General features: G+C 40.4%; 2 protein-coding genes across 3 annotated transcripts; both read left to right on the top strand.

The window, feature by feature from the left end:
* Nucleotides 1-38: 38 nt before the first annotated feature.
* Nucleotides 39-3,646, top strand: LOC137104435 (serine-rich adhesin for platelets-like). Its single transcript, XM_067485619.1, has 4 exons — nucleotides 39-177; nucleotides 1,119-1,283; nucleotides 2,188-2,398; nucleotides 2,632-3,646. The coding sequence occupies exons 1-4, from the start codon at nucleotides 123-125 to the stop codon at nucleotides 3,326-3,328; spliced, it is 1,128 nt and encodes a 375-aa protein (XP_067341720.1). The 5' UTR covers nucleotides 39-122; the 3' UTR covers nucleotides 3,329-3,646.
* A 1,543-nt stretch (nucleotides 3,647-5,189) lies between these two features.
* Nucleotides 5,190-13,855, top strand: LOC137104417 (NEDD8 ultimate buster 1-like). 2 transcript variants are annotated; one of them, XM_067485577.1, is made up of 15 exons: nucleotides 5,190-5,348; nucleotides 6,444-6,565; nucleotides 6,795-6,962; nucleotides 7,305-7,369; nucleotides 7,470-7,531; nucleotides 7,893-8,081; nucleotides 8,500-8,588; nucleotides 8,964-9,070; nucleotides 10,011-10,197; nucleotides 10,297-10,404; nucleotides 10,651-10,803; nucleotides 11,114-11,260; nucleotides 11,856-11,936; nucleotides 12,254-12,452; nucleotides 12,834-13,855. In XM_067485577.1, exons 2-15 carry the CDS (start codon nucleotides 6,449-6,451, stop codon nucleotides 12,974-12,976), a joined length of 1,815 nt encoding a protein of 604 aa, XP_067341678.1. In that variant the 5' UTR covers nucleotides 5,190-5,348; nucleotides 6,444-6,448; the 3' UTR covers nucleotides 12,977-13,855. The 2 variants fall into 2 exon arrangements, with proteins under 2 accessions (XP_067341678.1, XP_067341677.1); XM_067485576.1 differs by having other exon boundaries at nucleotides 12,780-13,855.
* Nucleotides 13,856-13,972: the final 117 nt, after the last annotated feature.

Below are 13,972 nucleotides of genomic sequence, written 5' to 3'. Positions count from 1 at the left end.
GGCCGGAGCTTCTAGACAGGACTTTATACGCACCACAGGTGAACTCGGCTGCAAGAGCTGTTTTTTATTGAGGAGGTAAAACACCTGCAGCAGGTGTGATCAGTGCTGCTGCTGCCAACAGGATGTCCGGCTCCTGCTGCTGCTGCTGTGTGGCTCCCAGCAGGGAGCTGCTGCAGGGTAAAACACACACACACTCACACACAAACTACATACACCTGTACACACAGTTTACACACTTTATTGCCCGCTGGGAGACAAAGTCATGATGTGAAGTGAAAAAACTAATTTCATGATTATACAAACCCATAGGCTGAATTGTTGGTGCCTGTGAAAAAAGATCCAAAGGAAACAAAAGAGTAATGACTTTGCTCCAAATGAAAACTAATTAAAACCCAACTGAAACAGTCTGAATCATCACTGTAAAGTATTTATGATCCTGTCTGGGCCTTTTTCCTTTGTTGCATTGTTAAAAAAGAGCATAGCCAGATTTTTATTTCCTTTTTAAATTTTGTTACTTTTGACAGTTTCAAGTTAATTAGAGAAAATTATGGGTTTCTTCTTGTTTTTAAGTTACCAATAATTTAATTGTGTTTTTGCAAACTGTAGTTATTGAAAGTTTGTGATATACCTTTACCATACACACATATTTAAGATCTCATTTTCCACAGTAAATAAATAGTAAAAACATGTATTTTCTGTATAATTAGTTTGACTGGTCTTCTCCTCAATTTCAATCTATGTACAAATATTGAAAATAGGGCAGACAAACTTTTGAGCACCATTGTACAGAAATAACAATTTATAATCAATGTTTAAACTGGGTCTGAAAGTAATATTTATACTTTCATAACAAAGTAGTGGAGTAAAAGTACAATATCTGACTTAATAAATGAAGTCAAATTACGAAGTAGCAGAAAAATGGAAACTCTTGTAAAGTAGAAATACTTCAAACTTGTTCAGGTGGAATACTGGTATTTTAGTATTTTAGTATGTAAACATGAGTTCGGTCTCAGTGACACTTCCGGATTAAATAAATCTGAACACACTAACTTGTGATGACGGTTTAGTGTTGACAGCAGCGAAGGTCAGAGGTCATCGTGTGTCCCGGTCTCCTGCAGGGACCAGGAAGAAGGAGCGGCTGCTGCCAGAGGAGGAACCAGCAGGAGGAAGAGGAGAGGACGAGCAGACCAGGAGGAACATGGACATTTCGTTGCTCAGAGAACAGTACCGGAGCAGCAGGGAGAAACAGAAGAAACAAACTCCGGTGCTTCTCTTCAGGAAAGGTGAGCGGAAACGGTGGGTTTTACCTGCGGTCAAACCTGACGCACACCGCCGCAGGAACGTTTGGAAAAGCGGAAGCTGATTATTCCCAAACTGGGAAGATGAAAGTGTCCAAGTTGGTGGAGAAAACTTCCGAATTAAACTTCTTAAAATTCGCTTATTTGTTCGCCACCGGACACGTCAAGTTAACGTGTAGAAAAAGAAGACTTCCTGCGGCGGATTTCAAAATAAATGCACGATAGACAGACTGCAGAAGCTTTGCCGCGAGAGAATTCCTGAAAATGTGCAAAGTATTTATCGCACTAAAATAAAACCAGTACATCCTCACAAGTAGCCAGCGTTTTATTCTGAAGGACTCTTAATGAATTAACTGTATAAGTGCACATTGGTTTAGTCTCTGAAGCAGCAAACGCTGTTCTATGTATGAACTTTACACCTGTTACTCACCTGGTTTGACTGAAGCTTTGTAATTAACGCAAACACATTTACGATTTTTTTAGATATCTTTTGGGGTTTTTAAGTGTTTAAACAGCGTTTTAATTTAAATGTAACGAGGCTTCAGTCAGTTTAAGCTGAAACGATTCGTCCATCAACAGAAAATTAATCAGCATGATTTTATATAATTGATCAAACATCAGTTATTTTTCTGGTGTGTTTTCTGTCACTTGAAACATGTCTTTTTTGTTTTGGGTCTACCGGTTGAACGGAAGCGCTGGGAACTTGTTAGTGTTAAATTAAGCGGATAATTGTCTGATAACGGTCTCCATTACCTGCAGCCGAGTTTAAAGTGAAGAAATGTTTGTCTTTCTTTCTGGTGACTGGTGACACAAGCGATTCTTTTCATGATGACAGGAAGTTAGAGGTGCAGTCCACATATTTTAAATGTCATCCTCTGTGTCTCTGCAGTGTCAGAGGAGCTATCGGAGGCCATCAGCATCGTCCCCGTAACTCAGGGCTTGACGCCATCACCGCCGGCCATAACCTTTGACCCAGACCCAACAACCTATGACCCCTGGCACGTCCACCTGGACCTCCACCGCCGCTCTCGTTCAATTGTCACCATCCAGCTCCCAGTTTCCTCACCAGAAACAAACACCAGCATTGACAGCTCCTCCAGGTTTGTCCACATCCGATGACTCGCTATTGGTAAAATCTGATATATCTGATGATATAGCTTGTAACCTCTTGTTATTTAACCAAACAGAACATATGTTCCACAGAAATACAGTTTCTACTGTCCCATTAGGTCTGAGATTCCTCTCAGTCAGGTCTGTCCTCGTGTTTCTTGGGTCTCTGATGACCTCTTGGATTCAGCAGCTGAAAAAAGGTTTTGTGTATTTTTCTTCACAGGCATTCATCGTGTTCTTCCTTGGAGGCGGGCAGCTTCCAGCACGAGTCCAGAAGCAGGAAACTCTCTGTGGATTCAGCACCAGATTCACTCCGCAGCTTCAGAGAAACCTCTCCCTGCAGCTCGTTCAACAGCAAACAGGAAAACCTCTTCAATGCTGACAGAGGAGAGTCAGACTCTGAGAGACCCACAAGAGTTTCCTTCAGTGGTTCTGTGTTTGATCCGATTCAAGACACTGGATCCTTCAGTGTTTCCGACCAAAGATCCAGACAAGGTCCTCCTGACGTCTCCATCTGTTCCCCTAAAGAGGACTCAGTCTGCAGCTTATTCACAGATTCTCAAGAGTGTCCGGCCCCCAGCAATCGGACAAGCTCTGAAGAAAGCTCAACACCCATCGGTTCCAACACTGCCTCCCCCAGCAGCTCCACCACCAACCTACACCAAGACCTGACAATGACCCAGTCCAATGATACAAAAACCGCTGAATGCGACCTGCAGACCAGCAGCACCTCAGCAGAGGGGAGAGGCCACAGGAAGTTGTGGGCCCCAGCCAAAACGTTTACCAGGCAGCTGAGCGTAGGCGGAGAGGGCCCGTCCACAGGGGTTCAACAGAACCAGAACTACTACCCATTCCCCAGCAGAAAGCCCCCAAGAATCTCCGAGGCTGCCAGGAGGCTGGGGATGTACTCATCCTTCTGAGAGATTCCACCTTCAGCTGGATGAGGAACAAAGATGTTATCTACCATATACCTTTGTTCTTAGTTTGGTTCTTGGTTCACTTTAGTTACACTCAGTTATGAGAACATTTCTCTACGATAAGCAGCTCCATCACCGGAGTCTCCAAAATCAAAAACCCATTGGTTTATTTGGTCAGGGTCAGACTACGCCTGGGTTACCATTTGGGCAAAGAATCCAAAAGGCCCCTAATTTATTGCACATTGCTTTGTAGTTTTGAAAACCTGTAGAGATCTTTAACATTTAGTTGTAACACTGAAAAGATTTAGTTAAACAAAATGATACCTTACAATAATTTTCCAGAACTTTCAAACGTTGTGGCACAGTCTTTATCTGTCATGGAGAAAGATCTGTCATGAGTAGCTTTTAGGATTTTATATTACATTATGTGTTTTGGTAAGTTTTTCTGATGAAGGTTAGTGAAAATGCAGGAGGAAGCTACAGTACAAAGTGGACTTAAGTTAGTATTGTTTAATTTGATTGTCTCCATAGTCAACTGTGATCTTTTAGCTTTTTGAAAGGAGTTTAGTTTATGTTGCTAAATTAATTTGGGAGATGCAGTAGCGGGGGCCCCCTCAGGGGTTTATCCGGCTGTAGACCTGTCCACACGATCAGGAGATCCTGGTGTTTGTCCAGAGTTATTTGGACTAAAATTAAAATATTCTGGAGAATAGTTTGAACATTGAAGTTAAGGTTCACATTGTTTTACATTTTAATCTTGCATTTTTCTGAGATTACACATGATTGTTCTTCAGAAAATGGAGGAGCTGGTTGTGAGATACAGATTAAAAACTGTAGCACAAAGTGACCTTTTTGATAAAATTTTTCAACAAATATTTCTTTTTAAGCCCTAAAATAAACCTCTACACTAATTATTTCAATTAGTGAAAAGTCTATTTTTTTTTTCTAATTTTTTTTTTTGTCTGCAGTTTTTGAAAAACTGCATAGGACAGCAGGAAGAAAGTGAAAATGTGAAGGGTGTTTAGTGGCATAACTTTAAGGCTTGTTTTCTCTGGCAGTTAAACTGTTATTGATGCAATAGTGTAAACTACAAAAATAAGGCAGGTGTTTTATGAAAAAAAAAAGTTTCCTTTAATTTTTGGAAACTAAACGGTGTTGTTTCTTTATGTGATGCAACATTTTGTCGGTCATACTTTTTTTCTCCCTCTGCCAGTGTTCAAATAAATGTCAACAAATCACCAAGACCGTACTGGATATTTCATCCGCTTTTTATAACCAACAATGATAAGTGTTTTGTTATTTGGATGTTGTTAAGATCCAAGATTCAGATGTTTGTTAATTTGTTTTTTTTCAAATTTGTATACGGACGTTAAAATGCATTCAGGGCCCTGTTTGTTACATTCCTGTATTTGCATCAAGCTGCATAGAAAAATTAAATAAACCATTTGGAAAAACAACTTTACAGACCTTAAATATTTTCCTGCATTACACTGGCAAGAGTGATACACTATCGAATGTACGAATAATGGTAACAAACAACCAACTTTATGCTTTCTGTTTATTGTACAACGGTTTCTGCTCTCTCTTAGTGTCTAACAGGAATTATCAGAATTTTGTTGTCGTAGATTTTTTTTCTAAATGTATTGTGCCTCATTTTTATTATCCTTTATAATCTGTTACAATTTGTAAGTAAGTTTATCTTCACCGAAATATGTTTTGATATTTGACCCTCATAGGGCCCCGTAGGAGAACACAGATCGTCTATTTTACCGCGGTCGAGTCTGTCTTCGCTGTGATTGACGCAGAGCCTATCGTTTGATTTGGGTGGGGACACGTACGATACGTCAACTGGCTCATGAAACGTTCTCAGAGTAAGACCTCTTGATTCTCTCGTCACGTCTTTGCCAGAAACGACAGATCCACCAAAACAAAAACATCAACGAGCAGAAGAGACGCTTGAACCGAGGTTTAGCAGCCGTTTCTGCCCACAGACCGTTTTGTCATCGTGTCCTCCAACATCCAGGTAACTCACAGGAACATCGAAGTTTTATCAGATTTAACGGATAAAACCGTAGAAACAGTTTTTGTGAGCTAGCAGCTGTGACATAACCGCTAACTCAACTGTGACTGTCACTATTGACAGAAAATGCTAATTAGCTGAAGCTAAAGCTGGACACAAACAGTTTGTCTTATAACGTTTAGTTGGATGTCAGCTAACTTCATTGTAGGTTTCTGTTTCCACTTTACTATAGTGACCACTGGTAAAGGTTTGGCGACGTTACCTCATTGATTTGAAATGTTGCCTGCTCCAAAATCTAAACTACTTTTCCCATAATACACTAATGTAGTGTTTTTTCATTCATCATTTTACTTTAAAATCAAATTGAAAATTATTCAATTAAGGAATAATTTACCTGCAGTGGTGAAGACATTTTTGATTCAATTGATTACTTTTTACAGCTTTCAAAGGCAGAAGTACTTTTTACTGCATTCATGACATCTATAGAAGCACAGTTCTGCCAGTTGTGAAACTAAATGAAGGAAAGTTTGCAATGGTAAAAAAATGGTGCATCTCAATTATGGCATAAAAAGTTCAAAATGAGGTAAAAAGACACAATTCTGAGATAAAAAAGTTCCACTAAAAACACATTAAGGGCCTTAAAACATTTTAACTACTATGAATGTGATAAACATAAAAAAATTCACTGTTAGGCATGTTGAGACTTGACCAAGAAGACTCAGAGGTCTAACTGCCATCAGAAGTTAAAGATACAGTTGTTTTTATCTATGTATAAATACATAGACACAAAGTTTCACCCTCGCATAGCCTGCATTGATTTAGAGAAAAGAAGGATGGGAACAATGACGCAAAAAACGCTGGTGTTGTCTACGTATACACTGGTGGCCACCAGTTGTGGCCAAGTATTAAACAATTTTTTGCAGGATCCTTTTGCTAAATTTCCTGTCTTGGTGACCAAGTCAGGACCTGTGACCCACTGAGGGCAAAAGGCAGCAAGAACTCACTGAAGAAATCTTCAGCAGACAGGGGAATTCCTCCAACCGTCCAGCACTTTCACTTTCTCCTCGTCCTTCCTGACTCTCTTGTTGTTGTTTTCAGTGACAATGGCGGAGCAGAACACAGAGGCAAAGCTGAAGAACCTGCTGAAGCAGGAGAAGATCCAGCTGTGGAATCCTCCGTATACCGACGACAACAACCAGGCAGGACTGCAGCACATGCAGGTCGGCTTAGACTGAAATGACTAATGAAGTGACCTTCTTAGACTCTTACATCACATCACATCACATTACATTACATATATATATATATATATATACATATACATATACATATACATATATGTGTATGTGTATATATATATATATATATATATATATATATATATATATATATATATATATATATATATAAAAATGAGTTTAAAACAAAACCATTTTTGTCAATCATTAGGAGCTGGCGGAGCGCTACGCCCCTCTGGTGTCTCTGTCAATATCTGAGGTAGGGGGCGCTCTGGAGTCCATCAGGATTCAAGCGGTGAAGAGAGGGAAAGGAAACAAGACATTCAGAGAGACCAATGTGGCGACGCTGGAGCTGGTGCTGCCCAAAGACATCAGGAAGGTAGAGAGACAGATGCACAGAGAGAGACAAGCTGGGTGTAATATTTCTCACTCATGCACTGCTCAGTATACTGTAAAACACACAGTTAGCGTTTACTCTGTAGGAAGACTCACAAGGTATAAGGTATAAAATCTTAAATTTAAAAAGTGGAATAGAAACTACAGCCAGACCAGTAGCTCTGAATATGCAGGGTGCTAAATATGAAATACAACATATACAGTGGGTATAGTAAAGCATCCTTGGAAATTGCACCATTTATATTTTTTGAATCATGATCAATTTGTTTTCGTGATTTTTGAACAAAAAAACACTGATGGTAAAAGTGTTGACCTGTTTTTTTAGGATCCAAAAACAAAGAACTACATGGAAACGAGGCTGGATGTGTTGGTTCAGGAGGTGGTTGACAGGTACACGCACACACACAAGATTATTAGCGCTTAGATGGAAGCAAATTATTGTCATAATAGTTATCAACTTACTTAAATTGCGTTTGTTTCTGTGCTGTAGGATCGGAGAGGAGTATGGCCTTAAATACATCAGACTTCTGAGCGGGAAAATTCTTTCTGCAGGTGAGTTCAAATGTCCTGCAGGTGAAATAGTTTGTTTATTTATTTAAATAATGAGCAATTATTTCCTGAAGTCATTGATGAAGAAAAAGGTTTTTACAGATAATTGTTTTAAGCAAACTGCACAAACAGTATGCATTGAAATAAACTGAACCTGTGGAGCTCAACATGCTGCTCATACTCGCAGAAAAGTTGACAAAATAGTTTGATGACAGCTGTGGCTGTTGACATACAAACAGAGAACACAGAGTTTCTAGTGTGTGAACAGAGAATATTTAGGAGTGAAATGAGCTTTAGAGTTGATCACTGGTTTGAGAGTTTGTGTTTCTGCAGTGAAACCCTGAGTGTGTTGTGGTTCTTTTAGACCAGCGTCTGGACGAGCAGGGCGTGAAGAACCACACTAAGATTATGGTGACGAGGGTGACCGATGCCAAGCTGATAGAGCAGTTGCGCAAAGATGAGGAGGAGAGAAGGAACCAGGAGGAGGAGAAGAAGAACCAGGACAAGAGTCTCCAAAGGACACAGAAAGGTTTTCAGATCCTATCAGAGAGAGGTACGGCTGTTTTGAATTTTAAAGATGGAGACTAAATAAATGCCAGTTGATACATCATTTTGTCCTTTGATGTACGTGTACTCTTACTAAGAACCACTCCCCCCTCTATTCATACTATGATTGGGGATACGTACATAGCCATGTTCCACACATGGGCACTACAGAGCATCTCTAGACAGCAATAACAGTGAAAAGAAGGGCTCCTTGGTTTTTCTATTTGACCCTCACAGACATATCACGCGATCAGATTATATCACAATCCCATATTAAATGCACAGAGAAGAACATAGTGTCTAGGAATTTTTAAAAACCTTACTGACATCTGACCATCTCAGTTTAAAAAAAACCCAAATATCAGGGGATGTTGCTGTTTTTCTGATTTGGTCAATCCCTCTGTCTGTGATTGTGTCTTTGTCAGATGGCAGTGAAGACCCCATCAGCACGCCTTTCCTGGAGATTGCTGACCAGAAGGGAAACCCACTGAAGATCCCCCAAAGGGAGAGAAAGGTAGAGTGTTAACAAGGCACATTCGTTGCTTTGTTTGTCCATCTGTCTGTCTCTCACATAATCAGTTTTTATGTGGTGATGGAAAATAATTTTTTTCATTTTTTTTTATTTGGTCTTCTTTTTTACTTATGTCCAAGGTGCAACTAGAAAAGGGAGAATGAAGGAGCAAACACCTGCAGTATATACAGCTGTTAAATAAATCCAACTTCCTTTTTGGGACAAGAAGTAGATCTCTGTCATGTAAATCCACAGATTTAAGGATGAAGACTTAAGGGTTTAGGGTTGGGATGAGCTCAGGTTTACCTGTTGTTAAGCCAAGTGTATTAAGAAACAAACATAAGTCAATTAAATGTTCACTGAAGACTGTGTTATTAGGCTCTGATCCTGGCCATGGGTTTACATGAGAAAGGTCGTTCTCTGGTGAAGAGGAAGCAGTACGACAATGCTGTGTGTCACTTGCTGAAGGCCGATGAGCAGTTCAGGTACAGACATCTCTCATGTTAATAGGGGCAAAGGCCATTTCATGCTTTCTGTGTTTGCATCTTCCTAAGGGAACTGTATTTATGATGTGAAGTTCACCATCAGGCAAGGTCTGTAGGACATACGCACAGAGAACACATGGTTTGGCCGTAACATCACACCAGATAAAGACATCCCCAGCTCATCCTGAGGGTAGATATGAGGGTCGACCAATAAATAAAAAAATGTAAAAATCCATTCTGACTTCTCATGGTTGACTGAGACAAAGGCCATACTGAACAGCAAACGCTGGGGGGTACGATTGAGGTAAATTTGTATTGCAACAGGCTTTGTATCTGTAGATACTTATTCAGAAAGAACTGAGATCATGACCAGGGCCAGAAATGCTCGGATCAGGACATCCTTTACCGTTGGTGGTATATTGTAGATCCATTCATCTTCCAGTTATCAATCTGGGGGTAGATGTATCATAATTTTATATCAAAAGATTTTTCCATAGATTTAGGAGTCAAAGATAGACAAATTAAACCTAATGAATGAAATACCTTAAAGTTTTAGTACTTTATCCTGAAAATCTGAAAAGCTAAAATCCCAGTGGTCCAATATAATCAGAGATACTAATGAGACAGCTACCTGCATATGAAGGCTGTAACTCTCCAACCACCAGAAAGTGTCAAACAGACCTCGGTGTTTTCTTCTATTGGTCAAAATCTGTTCATCTTTCAGAGGAAAGAACAAATAGATAGTGTTAAGTGCTACAACATGGCTGCATTGAAGAAAGGTGATACTGTATGTCCCTGTTTATTGGACCCAGCCTTCCACATCTGACAGAACCTCTCACTGAATTTGGTGAAAGGTAGAGCTGTAAAAACAGGTTTAAAGAATGCTTTGACCACATACCGTATGAAGTGTTTTACTAACCCCAGCTGAATTTCTTTACAGTAAGTGCGGCTCGACTCTGCTGACCTCGGTGGATAACTACGCCGTCCTGCAGCTGGACATCGTGTGGTGTTACCAAGCACTGGAGGCTCTGTCCTGTCTGGAAGATGCCAAGAGTCGACTGCAGAGAGCCGAAGACTGTTTCCTGAAGTGTTACGGTGAGCAGCAGGAGAGGCTGCAGATGATCAAGGTCTGAAACGTACAGAAACAGGAAAAGTCAAGTTCATGAGACCAAGAAATGAGAAACAGCTGCTTTTTTTACACGTGTGGTATGTGTTTGTGTCGTCAGGGTAACACAGGCAGAGAGCAGGTGTTGTTTCTCCGGCTGTATCTCCTCCAGAGTCTCCTGTTCTACTACGAAGGAAACGATGCTCAGGCTCGAGACAAACTGTCCAAAGTAACTGCTTATGTTTTTACTGTCAAAAAGGACACTAGGTGATGTATCTGTGTGTTGTCCCACAGCCGCTAAGACTCAAAAGCTAATGTGTAACTGACAAGTTGGGACGTTTCAGGGACTGAGATGTTAAGGTGGAAATCAGACTGTCTCTGTGTTTAGTACCGAGCTGAGTCCTGTATCATGAAGCCTGTATAAAGACCTTATGGACACTGTGAGTTTCCTGTGATGTGATTTGGTTGTCTGCAGGTGGAATCTCTGTATGGACGTCTATGTCTGGACTCAGAGAAAATGACTCAGCTGATGGCTTTGGGCTTCACTGAGGTAGAAGCTCGACTGGGACTTCGAGCCTGTCAGGGAGACCTGCATGAGGCCGCAATCCACATCAGCAACCGCAGACAGGTGACACACAGGACTGTCCTCAGCCCTTATCCCCAAACCTGAACCTGATTCTGATATAAAGCTGATAAATGCGAGTGTAACCTTTAAACTGTGAAATGCTAAAATGTATAAAGCAGAATAAATGAATGTTTCAGATTATGTTGATACTGAAACATTTTAGTTTTTTCAGGGAAAACACTAAAACACCAGGTTACAGGTTCTTCAGTGCGAGGAACCTTGATTTTATTGTTTGTCTCCATCTCTCTGTGTTTTGGACTTGTTCTCTTCACCTTGTATTTATGCGTTTTATGGGTTTTCTGCATTTTTTCAGGAGCGAGAGGAGCTGAAGCAGAGAGAGAGACAGAAGAGGCGGACGAGGATGGAGAACATCTCCATCCTCGCAGAACTGGGATACTCCACGAGTGATGCTGCCAGAGCTCTGCACCACGCTGACGGAGACATGAACAAAGCTTATGGAGTCAGTATCTGATTATCTGTGTGTAGTTTAGTCGGCCTTTACACTTAGTTTTTATAACTGGACACAATAATGAAGCAAAGTGCTTAGCGTTAGCTCCAAACTGACAAATACACATGTCAAAAATGCATATTCCCACCGAAATACATGTGCACGATATATTTAACAAGCTATATCACAAAACTAAAATCATTTTCCATCGTAAAGCAAACACAGACAGTAGTAACCACGTTCTACAGAAAAAGGATCTACTTTTGGAGTAACCTGCCAGCAGACCTGTTCACCGTAGATCAATCCACATTCTAACCTTCACTGTGGTTAAAGGCTGTTTCCCTGACAGGCAGGAAATAAGGAAATACATCTGATTGAAATGAAGAAGAACGATCCAAAACTCTAGTTAAAAAATCGACCTCTCGTTAAGATTAAAACAGCCCAGAGGTAAAATAATAGACAGCAGATCAGATCTGTACACACAGAGATGTATCACAGCGGAGCCTCCAAACTCCCATAACTCAGTCCACCACCTCCACACTCTTCTTAACTCTGTGTATAAATCTGATGCCTTATGATGGACAATAACATTTTGTGATTTCTTCAGATCCTCCTGGATTCCACTCGGGGTGCTCAGGCCACCAATAACAACACAGAGGGGGCACTCAGTCCAGAGAAGATGGAGCAGGTAAACCAAAGAATGGAGCGTTCACTTACGAGGAAGAACAGTGTTTGCACACACACATCAGTAACCCATTACCCTCACACTGACAACCAAAAGCCTATTTAATTGGTGAATTATTAGCATGATATATAGCAGACTCAGAGGGTAAATAAACCAAACCCTTGTGTAACACACAGCATCAGACTGTCATTTTTCCATGAGTTAAACACTTTAACTAACATGTTCATGTCAAACTATATCATAGAGGTTTCACTGTTCGCAGCTGGACTTATAAAAATCTTTATCGTGCTAAACTAAACTCAGTCTCTGTGTCTCTGCAGTTGTTGTATTTGGGTTTTGAGAGGGAAGTGTCTGAAGCAGCTCTCAGACTGACGGGCGGAGACGTCCAGTCAGCAACTCAGCTGCTGCTGGACAACCAGGGCGTCTTCTCTCCAGACATCCTGTCTGTTTCCTCACCCTCCACCTCCTCCTCCACATCCCCCTCTTCTGAGGAGCCCACCACCTCGTCCAACTCCACAGGTAAACCAGTTCATCAACGGGGACATTCAGCAGAACAAAGGCAAACTGAAGTGGAGACAGACATAGTTTGAGATCAGAGTCAAACCCGGTTCACATAGAAATCACACAAAAAAAAATCTTGTCATAATTAATCAGTTAATCATTATCAAAGTAAAATCTTCTCTGGTCTGTTTATGTGTACACATTTCAGACACAGGTACTTCATGGAAACACTGCTAACCACTAATTAGCAACTTTAAAAGCCAAATGTAGACAAATATGATGTGGGGTCTTCTGTTGGGGAAAGCAGGGATGTTAAGAAATGATGCTTGTGGAATTTGTTCACAGAGAAATTGGTGACCCAGAGAATTAATAAACCATCCTTCACTGGTGTTTCCTCAGAGGATGACGAGCTGGTGAACGAGGTGTTGGAGGACATTTCTCACCATGAGGAGGATTATCTGGACCTGACGCTGGAGGAGGAGAGCCAGCTAATCAACACCATGAAGACCTACCTGAACCGAGGGTCCACGCACACTGTGTGAAGCAATAAAAGAGACTTTCTGCTGTTATTTCAGTCCTAAAAGTAGAAACACTTCACTCGGTGCCAAAGCAGACGTGACATTAAATGAGGAGACAACACTGCACATGAACCAGCCTCAGAAATAATCGGGTTTCTTCTTTATCACCGCCTCAGAATCTAGTTCATCAGTGGTTTTTATTTTTAGTTCATCAGCAATAATTCAGCTGGGGTTGAACCACATTCTGTGCTGAAAGACTGAAAGTTGTACCAGATTTGGTCCAGTGTTTAATTTGGAGTATTTTATGTTTAATTGTAACAGTGTTTATAAAAGTGTGGAAATTTTTGAACAGAAGTTTAGGTTGACTAAACAGCATTTTTCAAAGTGTTTATTCTTTTATTCTCTCTACATGTATGAATATTATTTTCTAAACGAAGCCACTGGTTCTATCTGTCAACGTTTTTGGAGAAACCAAAGGACCTTTTTGTTATTTAAAGAGCTGCTGCTTTAAAGTCAAAGTTCAGTTTCAGGGAACAGTTTCATTGTTGATTTGAAAACAGTTTGTGCTTGACACAAAGCAGCAGTTTGTTTCTAATCTGAAGTAAAAGTTGATTTTGATTTAATTTATGTTAATGAGCTCCATGTTGATGAGCCAATAAAGAAAATGAATGAAACAAAAAGTCCATCCTGTCGTGAGCTGCTGTAGTTAAGTCAAACCTGATGATGCCACTTAATTTAGTTGGGTTCCCAAAAAGGTCAGCCTACAGTCACATCTGCAGAGGACCAGATAAGTGACATCTGATTTTGCATCATGCAAACTTATATTTTCCTCTCAAAACTCAGAGATAAATGTGAATTATGTACTATAGTGCACATTGTAACATGCTATATACTGATAGAAGACAGGATGGTTTTGATTAAACACAGCACCAATTTAGTGACATGTCGCCATCTGCAGGTTCCTCAGCTTTATTACAATCATTTATATTCATCTATTTAAAAGAAGCCATTCAAAGAGCT

Source organism: Channa argus, chromosome 19, assembly GCF_033026475.1.
Source record: "Channa argus isolate prfri chromosome 19, Channa argus male v1.0, whole genome shotgun sequence".
Taxonomy (NCBI): domain Eukaryota; kingdom Metazoa; phylum Chordata; class Actinopteri; order Anabantiformes; family Channidae; genus Channa; species Channa argus.
Note: the sequence above shows the minus strand (reverse complement) of the source record. Positions and strands in the feature narration are given on the sequence as shown.